Source organism: Erythrolamprus reginae, chromosome 2 (assembly GCF_031021105.1).
Source record: "Erythrolamprus reginae isolate rEryReg1 chromosome 2, rEryReg1.hap1, whole genome shotgun sequence".
In the NCBI taxonomy this organism is placed as follows: Eukaryota; Metazoa; Chordata; class Lepidosauria; order Squamata; family Dipsadidae; genus Erythrolamprus; species Erythrolamprus reginae.
Genome location: NC_091951.1, coordinates 37,397,563 through 37,420,068, shown reverse-complemented (window position 1 = coordinate 37,420,068; position 22,506 = coordinate 37,397,563). Strand labels below are relative to the sequence as shown.

The following is a 22,506-nucleotide window of genomic DNA, read 5'->3' as shown; positions in this document are numbered from 1 at the left end:
GAACCAGGAGGAACCCACCTCTGGCATGGCCAGCTCGATGCTGCATAAGGCCATTCTGGGCTCCATTTTTGGCTGTGACACACTGTTGCAGCTCTCTGGCAGTGAAAATGGAATCCAGGAGGGCCAAACTCTGTTTTGGCTGGCAGAAGGCTGCAGGCATAGTTCCCTCTAAGCTGAGCAGTGAGCAATCGCTCACTTAAAAATCATCATCAACTCAGAGTTTTCCAAACCTGCCCAGAAGCTGAGAGGGAAAGAGTGAGAGGTAAGGAGAGAGAGAGGAAGAGAGAGAAAGATAGAAAAAAGAGAGGAAGGAAAAGAGAGAGAAAAAGAATGGGAGTAAGGAAGAGAGAAAGAAAATCAAAATCTAGTTTGAAACTAGCTCAACTATTTAAGTGGCATTTTGATATTGATAGAGTTGCCCTATTAGGAGCTCACTGTTCTAGACACACAGTACAGTATTTTATTTTGAAATTCTCTGAGTCAAAACAGGGTGGGTTTTTTGTTTGTTTGTTTGTTTGTTTGTTTGTTTGTTTGTTCGTTCATTCATTCATTCATTCATTCATTCATTCATTCATTCATTCATTCATTTATTTATTTATTATTTCTGTGCCGCCCAGTCCCGAAGGGACTGCCACTCAGACACTATACTTTTCCGCCCCCGCCCCCCCCCCCCCCCCCGAAAAAATTAGAGGGAACACTGGCTGCAGGAGGCCGTCACAACTGAAAACAGAGCCCAGGAGGGCCATGTGCAGCCCTCACGAGCTCCATTTTCACTGACAGAGACACTGTGGGCTGGTCCTTTGCTGTATCTAGGATGGCCCTGCGGGCCAGATCTAAACACACCGCAGGCTGGATTCAGCCCATGGGCCTTCAGTTTGACACCCCCGAACAACAGTCACACTTAACACTTTTATCCTCTCCGCTCTTTGCCCGATTGTTGTGGAATGACCCAAAGTTGAGGGTCTAGACTGCTTCTTTTCAACACTGGTTTTGGGGAAGATGTTGAAATTGGGTTAAGCCTTGTTTGGCCTTACACACATTTTAACATGGTGGGTTATCCCAAAGATGTTTTTTCCAAAAAGGCAACTGGATTTTGATTTTTTTTTCTTGAAAACCTTTCGCTTCTCATCTAAGAAGCTTCTTCTTGGATCAGAAGTGAAACATTTTCAAGGGGAAAAAAGTCCAGTTATTTTTTGGAAAAGTACCTTTCGGACAAACACGACTTGGATGATTGAGTATCTTAGAAACATAGAAACATAGAAGACTGACGGCAGAAAAAGACCTCATGATCCATCTAGTCTGCCCTTATACTATTTTCTGTATTTTATCTTAGGGTGGATATATGTTTATCGCAGGCATGTTTAAATTCAGTTACTGTGGATTTACCAACCACTACTCTTTCAGTAAAATTATTTATTTATTTATTGATATATTGATATATTGATATATTGATTGATTGATTGATTGATTGGATTTGTATGCTGCCCCTCTCCGGAGACTCATTGCTTTTCTCACGTTGCTTCTGATCTTTCCCCCAGGTCTTCAAAATAATCATTTTTAAAAATTTCATATTAATTATATTTTCATTAAGTTAAATTAGCCAACATGGCGAAGGGATTGAGCTAGAAGTAGGGCGATCCTGATTCCAATTCCTTTTCAGCCACAAGGCTTCCTGGATGACTTCAGGCCAATCATTCCCTTATAATTTAATAGAATAACAGAATTGGAAGGGACCTTGGAGGTCTTCTAGTCCAAGCCCGTGCTCAGGGTGGAAACCTTATACCATTTCAGACAAATGGTTATCCAATCTCTTCTTGAGTGTTTCCAATACTACAGCTTCCACAAGTTCTGGAAGCAAAGCTGTCCAAGAACATAAGACCATAACGAGAGCCATGCTGAATCAGGCCAAAGCCCATCGAGTCCAACATTCTGCGTCACACAGTGGCCCACCAATTGTCCATGGGGATCTTGAGCAGAAAGAGAAGGCAAAACCCTCCATTTCCCCTGACCCCCAACAAATGGTACCCAAGGGAATCCTGCCTGCCTCAACCAACATAGAGGCCGCACCTGGACATCTGTTTCAATAGCTTGGCACCCATGAATCTGTGTAATCCTGCCTTGAAGCTATCAAGGCTGACAGCTGTCATGACCTCTTCTGGAAGTGAATTCCATAAACCAACGACCCTCTGGGTGAAAAAATATTTCCCTTTATTTGAGCTTTAGGGAATGCCCCCTCGTCCTAGTATTGTGTGATAGAGAAAAGAATTTTTCTCTATCCACCTTTTCTATCCCATGCATTTATTGATTGATTGATTGATTGATTGTTAGAGTTGGAAGGGACCATGCAGATCATCATGTCCAACCCCCTGCCTAAGCAGGAACCCTATAGCATCCCAGCCAAATGGCAGTCCAATTTCCTCTTGAAAATGTCCAGAGTATTGGAGTTCACAACGTCCGCTGGTAGGTTGTTCCACTGGTTGATCGTTCTGACCGTCAGGAAGTTCTTCCTTATTTCCAGGTTGAATCTCTCCTTGGTCAGCTTCCAGCCGTTGTTCCTCGTCCGGCCCTCCGGTGCCCTGAAGAATAAATTGATCCCCTCCTCTCTGTGGCAACCCCTCGTATACCTGTAGACTGCTATCATGTCCGCTCTGGCCCTCCTTTTCTCTAGGCTATCCATGCCCAGTTCCCGCAGTCTCTCTTCGTAAGTCTTGGTTTCTAGAACCCTGATCATTTTGGTTGCTCTTTTCTACACCTTCTCCAGAGTTTCAAAGTCTTTTTTGAAGTGTGTTGACCAGAACTGAACAGAGCATGATTTTATACACTTCGATCAAGTCACCCCTTAAAGGCCCTTTATTCCATGATAGACGTGTCTTTACCTAGGAACACTGTCTTTACCACCTGGAATGAGTCAAAGTAGGACTTGATAAATTGAAATTGTTGTCATTGGGTGGTAGTTTTCTCCCATCTGCTGCCTCTTCTGCCATTCTGTACCAATTTGGGGCACTGTTATGGCAGACAACCCCCTGCATTTCTCCCTCAAAGAGAGGAACAAAACCTCAAACAATGTCATAACCATTGATGCCAGTAGTAGAAACACACTGTACATTATTGCTATTAGTTTGATTCCATTTCAGTTGCAAAATGTACTAAGCTGTCATGGTTTCTTCAGCAAAACCCAATGGGTTAGGCTTTAAAATTAGGCTTTAAAAACGATAATGGTTCACATAATGGGATGCTCAATTCCAATGAACACAGCAAAGAGAGGTTTTCTGTCTTATAATAGGCAAGGATATTTTTTTCAGTTTAATTCCAGCAACTCTACATTAAGGCAAAATTAAAGGGGAACATCCTATTTTTTTTCCTCCTGAAGGCAAATTTAAGCTTACAAGTGAATTTCCAAGTAAAAAAGACCTTTGAAGGTACAAACCAGTGGGTTTCCCCCCCAGATTTGATAACTTTAAGATGTGTGGACTTTAACTTCCAGAATTCTCCATCCTGCCATGCCCATTCCTTTATTAAGAGGATATGTATCAAACAGTGTTTCTCAACTTTGGCAACTGAGGGGTGGACTTCAACTCCCAGAATTCCCCAGTCTGGCTGAGGAGGAATTCTGGGAGTTGAAGTCCACCCATCAGTTGCTAAGGTTGAGAAATGTAGATCTATAGAGGATCCAAGGTCTCCAGGCCTGCCCCCATATACAGAATAATAGCTATTCCTCATTTGCAAATGGGTTTCCTATCTCTTCCCCCCTTCTGACCCCCAAATATGGCTTAGTTCTATAAGAATAAGGAGGAATAAAAACTCCGAAACAAGTTTGTCTGCAACACCGAATGTATATGGTGCACCCCTGTCTAAGCACACAATCTAGGTTAGACTACTTCAAATTAGTAGAGCAGGAAGGAGGAACGCTGAGCCCATTTCACAAGACACGTATAAGACTACAGTGCTGTTGTTTAAAGTAGCAAATTAGAAGGTCTCGTACACTCCCCGAACTCTCAGGAAGGGGAAGGCCTTTTTAAAAGAAAGACAGAAAGAATCACACTAAAGTTAAGAGGATTCCCACTACAACACACGATCACACCGGCTTTTCTACATTTGCACACTAGCTTGGAGAGGGAATTCAACTGGAACCTGACACAGGTGTGTGTGTATTTGTATGTACACCTGCGCACATAGAGGTGCTTTATGTAGAGGCCATGCAAGTAACCCAGCAGATTTTGCATTGTGTATGTAGCCTTGCTCTGTTAAAAAGCGCTATTGCTAACATGTTGTAAGCCGCCCTGAGTCTAAGGAGAAGGGCGGCATAAAAACCGAATAAATAAATAAATAAATAAATGTTTGCACACAGGGAAAAGAGATCTGTGACACGTATGCAACCTACCAGGAGATGAACCAATTTCATGCCTGCACTGCGGTAGTGGGTTCTACTTATCTTGGCTAACAGTTCAGGAGCAGGAGCGGGCACATGCACAATGCTTCTGCGCATGCGCAGAGTATTTTTTGATGATATCCATTCCAGTGGGCAGGGCCTTCTGCCATCGCCGCCACCGGTTTGCTGTGTGCGGTCAAACCGGTAGCAACCCACCACTGCCGCACTGGGTCAGGTGTGGGGTGATGGTGCAGCTCCCCTTGATTGATCAAGGTTCAACATAATACACAAGTTGAAGGGAAGGTGGCCAGTTGAGCATCAACCTATGTAGAAGTACAACCTATATTAAACAAACCGCTGTTTAGGACTTTGGGGATGAAAAATAAACTATAATACAGGGTATCTATCATAATATCTATAATAAACTATAATTATACCATCTAAGGCAGGGATCACCAATCCCCGGGTTGAGGCCCATTACTGGTCTGCATCCCATTTCGAACTGGGCTACACAAGCAATGTACGAGCGCCTGCAGCTTCATTTGCACCAGCGACAAGCACTCGTTCTCACAAATAGGGCTTCATGCCAGAATATCTCCGGGACCGCCTTCTGCCGCACGAATCCCAGTGACCGGTTAGGTACCACAGAGCTGGCCTTCTCCGGGTCCCGTCGACGAAACAATGTTGTCTGGAGGGACCCAGGGGAAGAGCCTTCTCTGTGGTGGCCCCGACCCTCTGGAACCAACTCCCTCCAGAGATCAGAATTGCCCCCAGCCTCCTCGCCTTTCGTAAGCTCCTTAAAACCTACCTCTGTCATCAGGCATGGGGGAATTGAGATATTCCTTCCCCCCAGGCCTATGTAATTTTATGTATGGAATGTTTGTGTGTATGTTTGGTTTTTAATAAGGGTTTTTAGCTATTTTAAATATTAGATTTGTCATACGCTGTTTTATTATTATTGTTGTTAGCCGCCCCGAGTCTACAGAGAGGGGCGGCATACAAATCTAATAAATAAATAAATAAAATTAAATAAATGAATGAATGAATGAATGAATAAATAAATAAAATGCACGGCACAATTTTCGCTCCTGGTGAGGTCTCCTTATCCATACCAGTAGCAACCCAATAATCCACCGTATGTGCAAATGGAGCTGGACCAGTAGTGGGTTGCTACTGGTATGTATGAGGACAGTGCACCAGCAGCAAATGTTGCTTTGCGCGCACAGCTTCTATTCTTCTGCGTGCATGCGTTTACGTCCCAGCGTCTTTTTGCTTCTGTGCATGCACAGCAAGCAAAACCTGGCGAGGGGACATAGGTGTGCGAGATTTCAGGTGGGTTTTTTTTGCTTCTGCGCATCTGCTGAAACAAGAAAATGCCAAAATTTCACACACACGCGAATCCCCTCTGCACATGCACAGAAACAATACCACATTGGCATGTACGCACACACAGGAGAAGTGAAGCCACACATGCAGCACAATTTTCGCTACTGGTGTGGTGTCCTTATCTGTACCAGTAGCAACTCAATACTGGTTTGCACCAATGTGCAACTGGAGCTGGACGTGCCTGCCTGTTGCTCTCACGGAACCATCCCCTCTCCCTTTGCCACCTTTGGGCCGTCAAGCCGAAAAGGGGGGCGTTTACCCAGGTTCGCCTGGTGCACCAGTTGCGGCCCTATTTGGACCGAGAGTCACTGCTCATGGTCACTCATGCCCTCATCACCTCGAGGCTCGACTACTGTAACACTCTCTACATGGGGCTACCTTTGAAAAGTGTTTGGAAACTTCAGATCGTGCAGAATGCAGCTGCGAGAGCTATCATGGGCTTTCCTAAATACGCCCATGTCACACCAACACTCCGCAGTCTGCATTGGTTGCCGATCAGTTTCCGGTCACAATTCAAAGTGTTGGTTATGACCTATAAAACCCTTCATGGCACCGGACCAGAATATATCCAGGACCGCCTTCTGCCGCACGAATCCCAGCGACCGGTTAGGTCCCACAGAGTTGGCCTTCTCCGGGTCCCGTCAACTAAACAATGTTGTTTGGCGGGACCCAGGGAAAGAGCCTTCTCTGTGGCGGCCCCGACCCTTTGGAACCAACTCCCCCCAGATATCAGAGTTGCCCCCACCCTCCTAACCTTTCGTAAGCTCCTTAAAACCCACCTCTGTCGTCAGGCATGGGGGAATTGATACTTTCCCTTCCCCTAGGCTTATAAAATTTATGCATGGTATGCTAGTATGTATGATTGGTTTTTAAATTGGGGTTTTAAATTAACTTAAACTTAAATATTAGATTTGTTTACATTGTACTATTATTGCTGTGAGCCGCCCCGAGTCTGCGGAGAGCGGCGGCATACAAATCTGATTAATAAATAAATAAAAATAAATAAGGTTGGGGACCACTGATCCAGAGTACCTTAAGTGCTATGTTCCTGATGCTCCTAAATGTGCAACAAAGCGAGGCAGGGACCAGCAAATGCATCTGTGGGACTCTCCTAAGGAGCTGTTCATGAGAATGAGAGCTGCTTTCTAGCCCAGGAGGAAAGGAATTCAATTAACTCCAAGACTTACACATGTGAAGTATGAATTTTGAATCAATCAAAGGATCATTTCGTGGCAAAAACTTGAATATGTTAAAAGAAAAAAAGTCATTTCAGTGTTTTGGATTCCTCCAAATCCTCCTTTTGACTTGTCCACTGATTTCAGTAGATGAAAAATAATAGGGAAAAACAGCACATTGACGCACAATGGGAGGGATTAGGTCTATGTGTTGGGCATGGGACGGTATTCAATGAGCAACTTGTCCCAAAAAAGAAACTCTCTACAGAAACATCTTATTGCTGTTTCCTCTCCTTCCTGTATACCAGGGGTCTCCAACCTTGGCTTTGGGAGTTGAAGTTCCACAAGTTAGACAAGAGTTCCTCAGCCAGCTTTGGAAAGTTATCCTGCTTTATACAACCCCCAAAACAAATCCACCTATGGAAAAAAAAATCATCCAAGGAAATAAAACTAATGTGACCTCTTGGTCTTTGTGACTCCGATATCTAAGATAAGTCAGGTTCCGCAGAGGAAGCCATAAACAAACAAGATTTGGATGGCTACACGTGTTATTATATTAGAGGGCATGATACCCTATCCACACAGGGCATCTGCCGCCTCACTCTGTGATGGTCAAATTGTTGAAGAGGATGAAAAATACAAGGAAATAAAAACAGTATCATTTTCAGCTGGCTCAAGGACAGGCGGAGAAAACTTCATAGAAACATAGAAGACTGACGGCAGAAAAAGACCTCATGGTCCATCTAGTCTGCCCTTATACTATTTCCTGTATTTTATCTTAGGATGGATATTTGTTTATCCCAGGCATGTTTAAATTCAGTTACTGTGGATTTACCAACCACGTCTGCTGGAAGTTTGTTCCAAGGATCTACTACTCTTCAGGACTGGGTAATCTCCCTTAGACCTTGCTTCTCATACATAGAGCCTCAGTGGTGCAGTGGTTAGAGTGAAGTATTGCAAGGCTACTTCTGCTGATCACTGACTGCCAGCAGTTTGGCAGATCAAATCTCAGTAGGCTCAAGGTTGACTCAGCCTTCCATCCTTCAAAGGTCAGTAAAATGAGGGCCTAGATTGTTGGGGGCAATATGCTTACTCTCTGTAAACCCCTTAGAGGGGGGCTGTGAAGGACTTTGTAGCGATATATAAATCTAAATGCTATTGCTAATGCTATTGTTTTGGCTGCTGGGTTGCAAGGGAATATTTTAGCATTACTCATCGCTTAAGACTCTTAAAAAAACAACAGCGGGTTTTATAGATACATACATAAGTAAATACCATCAGGTCCCTAGCACAAGTTGTGTTGAACTTGCAAGCTGAAACTCATCTAGGAAGAGGAGAAGTGTAGAAGATGGTCAGGCTGAGGCTAAGGGAGAGTCCAACCATCATAAGTCATGAGTTCTGGACATCTAAGTCCAACCCACCTTGAATTCCTTTCTTAACTTCTGCACATTCCCTTAATGTGAGTCCCATTGGGCATAGAAGTTGAATTAATAAATAATGGTCACTTGGCCAGATTTTTTCTCAATATCTTAAGCTTGCATTAAATCTTTATACTCTTTCCAACTGCCTGAATCTCCTGACCTCACTGATGCACGACGGTGGCCTCCAATAGAAGTATGCAATACCCCAATTAAAATAATATCTATCCAACAACAGCTCCCAGGTCATTTATGCTGTTGGGGGTGGGACAAGGGCTTTTCCCAACCGTGGAGCAAAGCGAGACAGGAGACTTAAGTTATCATCGTGAAAATGTAGCAAATTAAATACCGTTGCTATTGTTAAGATTATTGCTGAGGAGAGGTGTTTTATGAGATTTTCCGCCTCTGGTGACATGACAAATTGACTAGCTTGTATATCACACACGGCATGTATGTATATTTTCCAGGGAAGAGTGGACACCACTGATGAGCAAAATGCTTGGGGTCCATGTTAGACCTCTAAGAGTGCCTCTCCATTTTCTTGTTTTGTACGTGACAAATGAAGTCTTCTGCTCCTTAAATCTCCACAGCTGGATTGGATACAACAAGACAGCCTTCCAGTCCAAGAGTTGGTGGCGTCAGGAGAGCTTGAACCAAGATCTCCAAAACGGTAAGAGGAACCTCCAGGATAAAAGTTCATTGTCAGAAGACCTTCAAACCGAAGCAAAGCTATGATAGAAAAAAAATCTCCTACAAGCCTGAAAAGCATTCCCATAGTATTAGCCTAAGAGGATATAGGAATAGATGGGACGGATGTGATCTTCCCTCGAAGGAAGAGGACGAACAGACGGCACCTTGGGGTGTGTTTGTACGTTTGAATATTTTCCTACGCGAATCCAGACGGTGACAAGATAAGATGAAGGAAGGAAGAAAAACAGGAGGGTAATTAGGGAGGACATCGGTGGAGGGAGGAAGTGTCAAAGAGAGGGTTGTGGATCTCCATTTCTCCACTCTGAAAAGAGAAGAAAGCACTAAGTTAGTCAAGGTGTTCTTTTATTTTATTTTTAAACTGTGTTTCTCTTACAATTGTGCAGAGCAGGGGTGGGTTCTAACCTACCTTGCCGCCGGATTCGCTTCCTCCAAAGCTGCATAGCTGGGTAGACATTGCTTCTTTGCTTCTCCTTGAAGATTTTCAGCTTCTCCTCCAAAGATGCTGAACTGAAGAAGCTTCTTGGATGAGAAGCGAAAAGTCTTCAAGGAGAAACCAAGTCCAGTTGCCTCTTGAAAAAAAGCGCCTTTGGGACTAGGTGTGTTTGTATTGTGGGATTATTATTAGCTATACCAGAGCAACCTTTTGTATTGGATTATCTTTAACTTCATTTTTGTCCAATTTTAAGGTTGTTTTTAATTTTTTAAAAAAAAGATTTTTATTGAATTTTATACATTAAAAAAGAAACACAAACACAACGTTTAAACAAACATCAACACAAATACAAATCCAGCTATTTTTCAAGTAAATTAACGTCCAATTATTTCCTTTTTAACTGTATACTATAAGATTATATAACTATATCTATATTCTAATATCATACACGTTTTTATTATAGGTCAGTTTTCCTTTTTTCTATCCATTTGTACCACAATGTCCAGATGTTATAATAGTCTGAGTCTTTTTTTTATAATTTATTGCCATAGTTAGCTGATCCATTTCTGCACAATTATATACTTTCTTAATTATTTCTCTGTATTTTTGAATTGTTCCATTTTTGTGCATACACAATTCTCGCTGCTGTCACAATATGTAGTATCAGGTGTTTTATGTTTCTTGAGTAGATTTTCTTTATGATTCCTAATAAATATAATTCCGGGGTGTTTTTAATGTTTGTGTTCCTGTCTCTGTGAACTACTTATGAGCTGCCCAGAATTGTGTTATATGAATTTTAGAAGGGGGAAAAAAGTTTACTGCCTACTCCATTTAGCAAAACTTCAGCTTCAAACCTAACTTCAGCTCAGAGAGGTGGGTCTAGCGTCATTTAGGTAGGGAATAACTCATTTTATCATATAATCTCAAAATCCACAATCTGTGATTCACAAGCAAGATATCCCCAGCCTCTTTTCTCCATTCCCTGGGGTCATCTATAATCCAGCTTTTGTCCAGCCCGGTGCTATTGAAATTGGTGGCCAGCTGTCCAATTGCGAGGACTTTCCTCCCCTATTTGTAAACTAATCAGAAAAACAGGTTAGATTTTACTTATATTTAACTAAAATGGAAAGGGAAAATAGTAAAAGAGAATCAAACATTGTGTCATTAATATTGCTTTCACATGATAAGGCTTCCCGCTATCACAAAGACTTTAAAGTATTTTTTTTTTTACCAAGGCTTGGCTTTGCCTAGAAAAAGGTTGTTTATCTCAGTGATTTTCAACCTTTTTTGAGCCATGGCACATTTTTTACATTTACAAATTCCTGGGACACACCACCAAGCAAAAGGACACAAAATGACACTAACGCAGTACATATTATACATATAGTTAATAATATAGTTTCTAAATGTATTTATACTCACTTAGTGTGAAAACCTGGGCCTGTTTCAATGAACACATTCCTGGCAGGAATGGTAGTTTGGGGACCCATGTTTAATTTCCCCACGGCACACCTGACTATGTCTCACGGCACACTGGTGTGCCTTGGCACACTGGTTGAAAACACTGGCCTACCTATACATATTAGTCTGAATGTCTACCTATACATATGCAGTCTGTCATCTGCACCTCTATAACTGTCTGGTTTGGTGCTGCAACCCAAGAAGACCGACACAGACTTCAGAGGTGAATCAGAACAGCAGAAAAAACAATTGCTGCCAACCTGCCTTCCATTGAGGACCTGTATACTGCACGAGTCAAAAAGAGGCTTTAGCCCGAAACACAACTAGGGGGGTTGATCAGTTGTGCTTCGTGCAAAGAAATAAAGGTCAGTGTTAACTTGGGGGCAGGCGGAGGGCTCTTTTTCAAGCAGCGGAATAGGAGAAACCATCCAAACAGGGGGGGGAAATCATCAAAAATTCCTCAAAAAAGATGGCAGTGCCCATGAACCAGCACCAACCCAACCAGATCTGTGACACCATTGTCATGTCACCAGAGGGTTGCTAACAGTTTCAGTGATCTGGTCCAAACTGGATAGAACCCATCCCAAATATGCAGGGGATTTCCCCCTTTTTCCCACCTTTTTCTTTTGTGTGCTCTGTATGCTATTTAGGTTTACCTCGTGATTTTATTTTATTTATTTATTTTATTTGTCATACAAATAAAATAAAGTAATGTAGTATGTTTAACATAATATAAGTATAAAGTAGAGATAGAAAGATAAAAACAAATTAGGACAGGAACTGTAGTCGTCCCTGTATTCCTGACTATCTTGTCCACTGCAAATATAAATGTAAAATATATCTAATTATATAAAAACCAGAAGTTCCTGTCAATGCCTCTGATTTCATTTGGGCGTTTGCTGCACAATTCCCTGGCAGGATCTTTGTCAGCAGAAATAGGGAGTGGGAAGGGTAGACGAATGAATCAGAATCAGAATAAAGCTGGAAGGGACCTTGGAGGTCTTCTAGTCCAGCCCCCTTCTTGAGCAGGAGGTCCTATCATTTCAGACAAGTGACTGTCCAGTCTCAAACCCTTCCCTTCCCCCAGTGATTAAGCACCAACAACTACTGAAGGCTGAATGGAAGGGTGGACAAAAGATAGTTTATTGCCTTACTATTATAACTAGGAATAGCTTTTTGGCTATGCCTAAAGGTATGGACTGGATGTAGAAGAAGCTGCGGCCTGGAGTGCTTTAAGAGGACAATGCAAAATATATACTGCTCAAAAAAAATAAAGGGAACACTTAAACAGAGTAAATCAAACGTCTGTGAAATCAAACTGTCCACTTAGGAAGCAACGCTGATTGCCAATCAATTTCATTTTGTTGTCAGCACATTCAATTTTGTACAGAACAAAGTATTCAATGAGAATATTTCATTCATTCAGATCTAGGATGTGTTCTTTGAGGGTTCCCTCTATTATTTTTTTTTGAGCAGTGTGTATCCCTACAATTTCAAAAGGACTACGATAAAGTGAACACATTGCTAACATTTTTCAAAGAAAAATTCAGTCCAGTATAATTATTCTCTTGAGAGTCATCCTAGTGGCTTTTGTGCATGTTAGATGTAAGGCCTCCAGAACAGAGTAGTTTAAAACATAAAAACTCATCAAAATAACAATGATCAAATTGTGTGAAGGAAGGGCATTGACTGCTTATTTGAGCAATTTGGCTAAGAACTGTTGCTATTGTTTAGTGGCACGCCTGAGGTTTTATTGTTACCTCTTATCTAGATTCTCTTGATTGTAAAATGTGGGACTTATTTATTCACTCAGATTAGTAGAATATGTCTTGCTGAACTAAAGCCATTAAAAGGGATAATTTATATATTTACTATCTTTGTAGACCCCTTCTCATTATTGCAAATACAGGTAGCCCCCGACATACGACGGGGATCCGTTCCCACGGCCCGTCATAAGCCAAGTTTGGTGTAAGTGGGAATATTCCGATTTACATGAATATTCCGACTTACACGGCGGCGGCTTCTTGAAGGAACTAACAGTCGGTCCTTCTCAGCGCTGCGTTACTGTAGCCTCCGAGGCTGCCGCCGCCACCACCGCTGCTTCCGTTTGGGTGAGGGGATCTCCGTGGTGGGCAGCCTTGGAGGCTACAGCAACGCAGCGCCGAGAAGGACCGGCTGTTGGTCCCTTGAAGCCGCCACCGCCTCCGTTCAGGTAAGGGGATCTTCGCAGTGTCTCTGAAGCCACCGCCCACTGTGGAGATCCCTTCACCTGAATGGAGGCGGCGGCGGCAGCGGTGGCTTCAAAACTGTCCCCGGGTCGTCGTAATGACGAAAGTCATACGTCGAGGACGACGTACCCCAGGGACTATCTATACAATGGTACCTCTACTTAAGAACTTAATTTATTCTGTGACCAGGTTCGTAGGTAGAAAAGTTTGTAAGTAGAAGCAATTTTTCTCATAGGAATCAATGTAAAAACAAATAATGCGTTCAAACCCATTAGGAAAGAAATAAAAGCTTGGAATTTGGGTGGGTGGAGGAGGAAGAGGAAGAGGAAGAGGAGGAGGAGGACAGTCACTGCGGAAGGAAGAAGTTGAGGTGAATTTAAAAAAATCCAAAACTTTAAGGCTTAAAAAAAATAGGGCATCTGAGACGGCGAGGAGGAGCATGCGCCTCCCATACACTGTGCCAGAGAGAGAAACTCAGGGGGAATGGCAGGAAACTGGCCGGGCCTTTGTGCCGCTCTCAAATTTCCTGAAAAAATTTTTCTGGCTCAGGTTCTTAAGTAGAAAATGGTTCTTAAGAAGAGGTAAAAAAATCCTGAACACCCGGTTCTTATCTAGAAAAGTTCTTAAGTAAAGGCATTCTTAACTAGAGGTACCACTATACAGATAAACCTTGACTTACAATCACAATCGTGGCCAACATTTCTATTGTTAAATGAATTATGCCCCATTTTACTACCTTTCTTGATATAGCAGTTAAGTAAATCTCAGAAGTTAATGAGTTAACAACATGGTTGATTCAGTGGATCTAACTTCCACTGACTTATCTTACTGCTCATAAGAAGTGAAACAGCTGTTGATGTATCTTACTACTCATAGAAAGTGAAACAGATAACATGCCTGGAAACATTTTCTGACCAAACCAGTGGTGGGTTCCTACCAGTTTGCCCCGGATTAGGCAAACTGGTAGCAGTGCTGACGCGAGGCTCCACCCACTTGCCTGGATATCATCACAGACGATCTGCGTATGTTGCAAAAGAGCCCTGTGAGCAAGTTTATTTATTGTTAGAGTTGAAAGGGACCATGAAGGCCATCGAGTTCAACCCCCTGCCCAAGCAGGAACCCTATAGTACACCAGTCAAGTGGCAGTTCAATCTTCTCTTAAAAACTTTTAAAAAGTTCACAGTTCCGAACTGGTAACGAAGGTAAGTGAAACCCATGCCTTGACCATACCTTTGTAAAATGTCGGGGCAGGGAGACATAACCTCGCTAACCTCATTAATACATTTTAGTAACGCATGGAAAGCTTTGGGATTAACAGGCCAATCAACAACGAAACAAAATGTCCACGAAAAGTTTTTTTTTATCTTGCTTAAAATGAAAGTGGACATTTCACACAGCTCGGCAGAAGGACTACTGCTAGGTAGACCACTGGTTATCATTCAATTATTTCATGTCTGTTTTAGGATTGTAATGTTTTTCTTGTCTGGGAGGCGGGTTTTTCTTTCCTTTCCCTTTTGTTCTAATAGAGTTTATTAATCTTTCAGTCTACTTTGCAAAAACAATAGTACAATAATACAATAAGCGATTCTGCATTGTTACATCATTCCATCTTTTTTTTGTTACCTCACATTTTATATATTTAGACATATTGTACTGATAATAATAGCTAAAATACGTATACTTTTCTATATACATATTTACATGTTATGCTTCTGTTTTAACTCTTTATTTTTATTTTTGCTTTTCTATGCTCCATCCAATGGTATGGAAGGAAGGCGGGTTTGTTTAAGCCTAGGGCAGTGATGGCAAACCTGTGGCATGGGTGCCACTGGTGACACGCAGAGCCATATTTGCTGGCACACGAGCCATTGCCCTAGCTTAGCTCCAATGTGTATGTGTGTGCCAGCCAGCTGATTTTTGGCTTACACAGAGACTCTGGGAGGGCATTTTTGGCTTCCAGAGAGCCTCCGAGGGGATGGGCGAGGGCGTTTTTACCCTCCCACGGCTCCAGGGAAGCTTTTGGAGCCTGGGGAAGGCAAAACACGAGTGTATTGGGCCAACCAGAAGTTGGGAAACAGGCCGTTTCTGTCCTCCAGAGGGTTTCCGAGGGGCGAGGGAAGCTGTTTTTGCACTCCCCAGGCATTGATCTATGGGTGTGGGCACTCACGCATGCACAATAGTGCACACCCACGCTCTTTCGGCACCCGAGGAAAAAAAGGTTCGCCATCACTGGCCTGGTATCAAAATAAACAGGTGTGCATTTTGATTTTGGAGGAGTGATTTGCCTTTGAGATGGGACATTTCCACAGCCCGTCGGAAGCCATCTTTGTTGTTAAGCACAGACTGAATGCAAATATACATGAGAGCCAGACTGGTCTAGTATTGTGATGCTCTGTGGGCATGTGGGCATCGCCATTTGCTCTTTCTGTTTCCGGCTGGCCAGCTGGTCTTTGTGCATACCGGAGCACCAGAAACAGGAAGACCAGCTGGTCATGGTGCATGTGGGAGTGCGAAAAATTCAGTCCTAATGATGCACTATTGATTTTCCCAGCTCTTCCTGGCTTGCAGGCTTTTTTTTCATTGCTAATCTCTCTGAAGAATGTTTTTTCCAGCCCTAACGATTTTCCTGGCTTGTAGGCTTTTTCATTGCTATTCTCTCCAAAGAATGTTTTTTCCCAGTCCTAACGATTTTCCTGGCTTGTAGGCTTTTTCATTGCTATTCTCTCCAAAGAATGTTTTTTCCCAGTCCTAACGATTTTCCTGGCTTGTAGGCTTTTTCATTGCTAATCTCTCCAAAGAATCTTTTTTCCAGCCCTAAATCTTTGCAGGCTTGTTTTCATTGCTACTCACTCCGAATAAGTTTTTTTAAAGCCCTAACCAGGGGATAAAATAATGTGCTGAAGCTGACCAGGACGCTAGCCAGATGATTACCTGGTAGGCAGATTCCCCTCTCCCTATTTTCCTCCTCCCCAAACTAAGGTTTCTGACTCCAGTTCGCCTTATGCTCCGAAAAATACAGTACCTGTACATCCATACATACCGGGGCCAATCCAGGGCATTCGTATACAGTGTAGTCTCCACTTTCACTCTCTGATTCTGTAGGGTTCTGCTCCATTGTTTTGGGAGATTGCCTCCTGGGGAAAAGGATGCAAGATAAAATGATGGGATGTTAAAGAGTTCATAGAGTCCTTAACGGTTAGCTTCATCAGGTAGATCAGACTAAGAAGTGAATTTCACAGGAAGACGGAAGGAAGCTCTTTCTTATTGAGATCAGACAGAATCTTGCAAGTCAGATTGGGATGAAGCTCCTCCTGCTTCTGATACTCCAGTGAAATAGGGTGTGTGGGTGTGCGTGTGTGTTTGTCTGTCTGGGCCGCTTACAAATGTTGTCTCCTTGTTCCGGATTTAAAAGTGTTTCAGACAGCTAATGATAACAGAGTAGGGGTGAACATATTGCCTGGGGTGAGAAAATGAGGCTTGAGGGTTTGTAATATCTTATCTTCAGGTGTGCATGGAGGTTTGTGCGTGATGGAGTGTGCAACCTTGTGCAAACACATGTTATAATATTTTCCCACCCATGGTTTGACAGTCGCTTGGGATAGAACAGCCTACAAAGTAAGTCAGTCAGTCAGTCAGTTGGTCAGTAAGTGGAGGACAGAAGGGAAAAGGAGGACATGATCGAAACATTTTAATATGTTAAAGCAGTGTTTCCCAACCTTGGCAACTTGAAGATATTTGGACTTCAACTCCCAGAATTCCCCAGCCAGCGAATGCTGGCTGGGGAATTCTGGGAGTTGAAGTCCAAATATCTTCAAGTTGCCAAGGTTGGGAAATACTGTGTTAAAGGGTTAAATAAGGATCAGGAGGGAAGTGTTTTTAATAGGAAAGTGAACACAAGAACAAGGGGGCACAATCTGAGGTTAGTTGGGGGAAAGATCAGAAGCAACGTGAGAAAATATTATTTGACTGAAAGAGTAGTAGATGCTTGGAACAAACTTCCAGCAGATGTGGTTGGTAAATCCACAGTCACTGAATTTAAATATGCCCGGGATAAACATATATCCACCAGATAGTATAAGAGCAGACTAGATGGACCATGAAGTCTTTTTATGCCGTCACTTCTCTATGTTTCTATGTTTCTATGTCAATCAGTCAGTCAGTCGGTCAGTGTTTTTTTATTATGGGTTCTGTGAGCCTGGCTTGGTGGGTATGGCAGGGGAAGGATACTGCAAAATCCCTATTCATTCCCCAGTCTTGGGGAAAGAATATTACAAAATTTCCAATCCCACACTATCCTGGGGCTAGCCAGAGGTGGTATTTGCTGGTTCTTCTGAACCACTCAAAATTTCCACTACCGGTTCTCCAGAATTGCTGGATTTCACCCATGAAGTAAATCCTGTCAGAAATAGTTAATTCCTCCGGAAGTTAAGTGTCTCCTAAGTGATCAAATGTTTGTCTGGGAGGTCTGTTTCCCAGCTCTGGGAAAACAAATCTTTTAAAGATATCCCCAACTTCTGAGATCTTTTCTCTTGAGGTAAGAGAGATGAAAGATCTGTTCTCTCTAGGATCCCCTCCCAAGGAGCCATTCGTCTTTCCAATTCTGGGATTTGCCCCGTTCTCGCACCCTCCCGTCTCCCATGGAAAGTTCTAGAGAAGAAAACTTATTCTTGGTAAGACGATATAGTAGAATTCGAGACCAAGCCACAAGGAATAAATTGGAATCACTTTATAATATGTAAATAGATATATTGCTCTTGAGTTAAAATGGTATATATAAGAAATGCCCCCATTTTGGTGGAGGGGTGTGAATCTTGTCTGGTAGTAGGCACTAATCACTGAGCACTTGTTGTATGTTGTGTGTGTGTTTTATATTCTATATTTTAAAATCAATACAAATTTACTTTTTTAAAAAAGAGAAGAGAACACTTACTCCTCACCAGTCAGAAGTTTCTTCCGATGCTGATAGTGGTGAACTTGACAAGACTGTGCTAGTCTGGAATCCATATACTGAGAAAGAGGAACAGAAGATTATATTAAGGAGAGCCTTCTCCTCAAGCATCCTCCACCAACCCAGTTGTCTCTTTTGAAAGCCCACAGGCAAGGCCCTTTTGATGGAATGTCCTCCAGATTCCCTAAAGGGAGGGAACGCATTCCAGAGTTGCAATCAACAGAAAACGCAATTGAAATAGTTTGTGATGGAGAAAAAGGGTGAAAACGGCTCCTCCTTAACACTTCCCAGAATATATGTCTTGAGGTGAAAGTAGCCTGTTTAGTTTGGCAAGATTCCTGTCTATGGGCGAGGCACCGTAAAGAAAAAAATGTTTAGAAGAGCCTCGATATGACTTTCCTGATTTTGGGAGTAATACCTAACTCTGATCTCCAGGACATTAACCAATATATACATATAAACACTCATATATTAGTCCTCTACTAACTTCGTCAGAGTATTAAAATCCCCACGGGAGGGAAGGAAGGGTGTGACGTGGGTAATGAACAAATTGAACAGCATTCTATGACATAAACAATGTCTTCAATGGGAATTTTAATACTCTGAGTAAGTTAGTAGAGGAATAATAAAAGCTAAGTAATTTTAGTAGTTTTAAATAAATTTTAAACGTTCCAGAGATTGCGATGGCTATTGCCTCTTCATTTATATATATATAAATGCCAACTCATATATATATATAAGGCCACCTCTGTGGGACCTGACCAGCCACTTGGATACATGAGGCAGGAGACGGTCCTGTAAGTAATCTCATTTATTTATTGGATTTGTATGCCTATATATAATCCTTGCAACTCTGTTGATGATGATGATGATAGTAATAATAATAATAATGATAATAATAATAACAACAACAATAACAACAACAACAACAACAACAATAATAATATCAATCTCATTTGCTGTGTATTGCTGTTTTTTGTGAAAATCATCATCATCATCTCTGGAAACTTTGATTTTGGGGTTTTACCGATTCGATAGATTTTTTGTAATAGAAATGGCTAGTTTCTATTATTATAATCTTAATGCCTAATTTACTGCACCAAAGGAGTCAAAAGTCAATGCCTTCTTTTCTTTTCCCCTTGCTTTCCCCCATTATTCACTTTCCTTTTTCTTTTCCCAATTTTCCTAATATTTGCTTTTGTATTCTCTTTGTATATCATATTATAAATTGATAAAACTACGAGAAAGCAATGACTACTAGGATATCATCCACCCCCCTCCTTCCTCCTCCTCATTTGCATTTCTTTCAACACAATCTACTAAGCCCCCTTTGGTTGAGTTCATACGATACAAGATGAACCATGGTTTCCAAACCATAAAGGCTGGCTTCACACAACAGGCTACAGTTTAACCCGTCCTATAAGCAAGGGTCTTCATCTTTCATAATTGCGAGAGCAATTATGGGCTTCTCCAAGTATGCCCATATCACTCCAACACTCCGCAGTCTGCATTGGCTGCCGATCAGTTTCCGGTCACAATTCAAAGTGTTGGTTATGACCTATAAAGCCCTTCATGGCACCGGACCAGAATATCTTCGGGACCGCCTCCTGCCGCACGAATCCCAGCGACCGGTTAGGTCCCACAGAGTTGGCCTTCTCCGGGTCCCGTCGACTAAACAATGTCGTCTGGCGGGACCCAGGGGAAGAGCCTTCTCTGTGGGGGCCCCGACCCTCTGGAACCAGCTCCCCCCTGAGATTAGGATTGCCCCCACCCTCCCTGCCTTTCGTAAACTCCTTAAGACCCACCTTTGCCGTCAGGCATGGGGGAACTAAAACACCTCCCCCTTGCCCATGTTGTTTTATTGATTGATTGACTGTGTGCCTGTTTTTTATATATACTGTTTTTTATGAGATTATTAATTTAAATTGGAACTGGATGGGTGGGCATTGGATTTGGTATTGTGTACTGTACTGTTTTTTATTATTGTTGTGAGCCGCCCCGAGTTTGCGGAGAGGGGCGGCATATAAATCCAATAAACCTAAACCTAAACCATTAAACAAATTCCATTTTGCCAAGGCAACGTACTGCGCTGGGTTGATGGTATCGGTACTGGTTCCCCCGAGTAGCTGTGTAGGCCATCTTTTGAGCCAAACGCACTTCTTTCTGAAGCCTGCAAATTAATCATAGATGTTTTCTGTGAAATGCAGCAACAACAAAAGTATGAATAACTCCAGCGCATTGTTCTCATTTTACTGAGTCATAGATCATTAAACCTGCAGCCCAGTCCACCCTCAGCAATGGGAAAAATAAGGAATAAAGGAATTTATCAGTATATGGGCCGAGTTTCTCCCATCTCAAACATGGGAATAACGATCATTATAATAATGGAGAAACAATATGTGAAAAAAGGGGAAGATCAATTCGTACCTGTACCAGCAAATGGCTGCAACCACCAGTCCAGAGACTCCTGTTACTGTGCACATAACCACAAGAGCTGAAAGGAACACAATGAACTTTGAGTGTTGGACAACAAAATGCTTCTTTGCTAGCTATACAGATAAAAGGCAAACATTTCAGCATTCAGGTCTTGTCCTCATTCTTTCTCCATCTTCTCTGGTTCCTTAAAAGAAGACTAAATTAATACCAACAGGTGCAAAAAGCACCTTTAAAATGGACAATGAAGCCATCAAGATCAACCATCCACAGTAAACAGTCAAGAAAAACGCTGCAAACTAGCACTTAGTGGAGCATCCATGAAGATGGAAATGATACTCAAACATCACAATGTGTCTATACCTAGAAAGATAAACAAGCCAAGATATTAACAGAATAACAGTTGGAAGGTCCTTTGGAGGTCTTCTAGCCCAGGGGTGTCAAAGCATGGAGGCATCACATGGAGGCAGGGATTGCCGCTACCCAGGACAGGGTGGGCCTTTCGCCTGGGGAAGGCAAAAATAGCTTTATCCACCTCCTGGAGGTCCTCTGGAGGTACAGTAATCCCTCGCTACTTGGCGGTTCATCTTTTGCGGATTCGCTACTTCACGGGTTTTCAAAGGGAGCTTAAATCCATTAAATCCATTGAAAATTTTAAATCCGTTAAAAATTCATAAGATTCTTCTACAGTACTACTGTACTCTATTAAAGAAACTGGTAGGATATCACATGTAGTTCCAGCTGAGAAACAATATAGAATGACACTTCAATGCAAAGGATGGGTTTTAAAAGTCCAAATACTTGTTAAATACCTAAAAATATATATTTCCTCTACTCATTTTTCACGGGTGGTCTTGGAACGCATCCCGTGTGAAAAACGACGGATCACTATACATTTGAATATTCTATTCTATATATACTGCTTCACAGTGCTTTACAACCCTCTCCAAGTGGTTTACAGAGTCAGTATATTATCTCAAATAATCTGGGTCCTCATTTTAATGACCTCAGAAGGATAGAAGACTTAATCAATCTTGAGCCTGGTGGGAATTGAACTGCCAAATTGCAGGCAGCCGGCAGGCAGCAGAAATAGCCTGCAATACTACATTCTAACCATTGCACCACCACAGGTCTCCTTAGACTGCTTATATATGGCAATGTAATGACTCTAGGCTGGTTACTCTCTTGACGCCTCCCTTAGTCTCTGCCCATTCTTCTCCTATGGTGAATGAGTCAATTTACTTACTAAGAGTCACAGCTTTATTCATGTTAGTAACTGGAGGACGCGACCTCTGCTTGAAGTCCACTCTCACTCTCCTTGGTGGTGTGGTGGCTGAAATTGGAGTGATTTCATATGACTGAGAGGAAACTGGAGAAGTGTTCTCGGAATAGGAGACACTTGTTGGCTGAGAAGTCGGTAAGTCAGTCTGAGAGTTGGATGGCTCAAATACCTCAGTAATGCCTGTAAAATCAAAACACATTAATTTTAAAGAATGCCTTTTTCCCCCTGCCTGCTTTCTATTCATTGCTGTTTAGTACCACATCCTGCAAATTTCTCTGAGGGACAGGTCTTTGCAATAGTTTCATTAATCTAACAGCAGAGCTAAGCCTAACATTTGGCTCTAAGCCATTCTAAACATTTTTGGAAATATGGTCCAGTAAGCTGCGTTGCTCAGAGATGATAAGGAACTGACAAGATGTAACATTCTGTCTTTAGTCTATGAGCTAATTTTTATTCTAGACAAGGAAAATAATACAAATAATACAAATCCCCATCCATTCAGTCGTTTTCCTCCAGATATTATTCAATAGTGAAGGGATCACCTAGTGTCTGCTTTTCTATTCCTATTTGACTGTTCTATTGTCCGTCCATCTATCCATATCTGTCTGTCCATCTGTCCATCCGTCTATCATCTGTCTGTCCGTCTTTCTGTCTGTCTATCT

General features: G+C 42.2%; 2 protein-coding genes across 4 annotated transcripts in view; both read right to left on the bottom strand.

The window, feature by feature from the left end:
- Nucleotides 1–22,506, bottom strand: part of LOC139160193 (TNF receptor-associated factor 1-like) — a 635,213-nt gene that overhangs the window by 6,404 nt on the left and 606,303 nt on the right. The window lies entirely within an intron of this gene.
- The window catches only part of LOC139158357 (neural proliferation differentiation and control protein 1-like), a 36,603-nt gene continuing 21,557 nt past the window's right edge, over nucleotides 7,461–22,506 (bottom strand). Inside the window, exons 4-9 of the mRNA XM_070735661.1 lie at nucleotides 21,809–22,024; nucleotides 20,557–20,623; nucleotides 20,215–20,299; nucleotides 18,112–18,188; nucleotides 16,222–16,315; nucleotides 7,461–9,360 (exon numbers count right to left, since the gene is read on the bottom strand). Of these exons, the coding sequence (XP_070591762.1) occupies nucleotides 9,295–9,360; nucleotides 16,222–16,315; nucleotides 18,112–18,188; nucleotides 20,215–20,299; nucleotides 20,557–20,623; nucleotides 21,809–22,024 (605 nt within the window). The 3' untranslated portion in view covers nucleotides 7,461–9,294. The remainder of the gene's footprint in view (nucleotides 9,361–16,221; nucleotides 16,316–18,111; nucleotides 18,189–20,214; nucleotides 20,300–20,556; nucleotides 20,624–21,808; nucleotides 22,025–22,506) is intronic.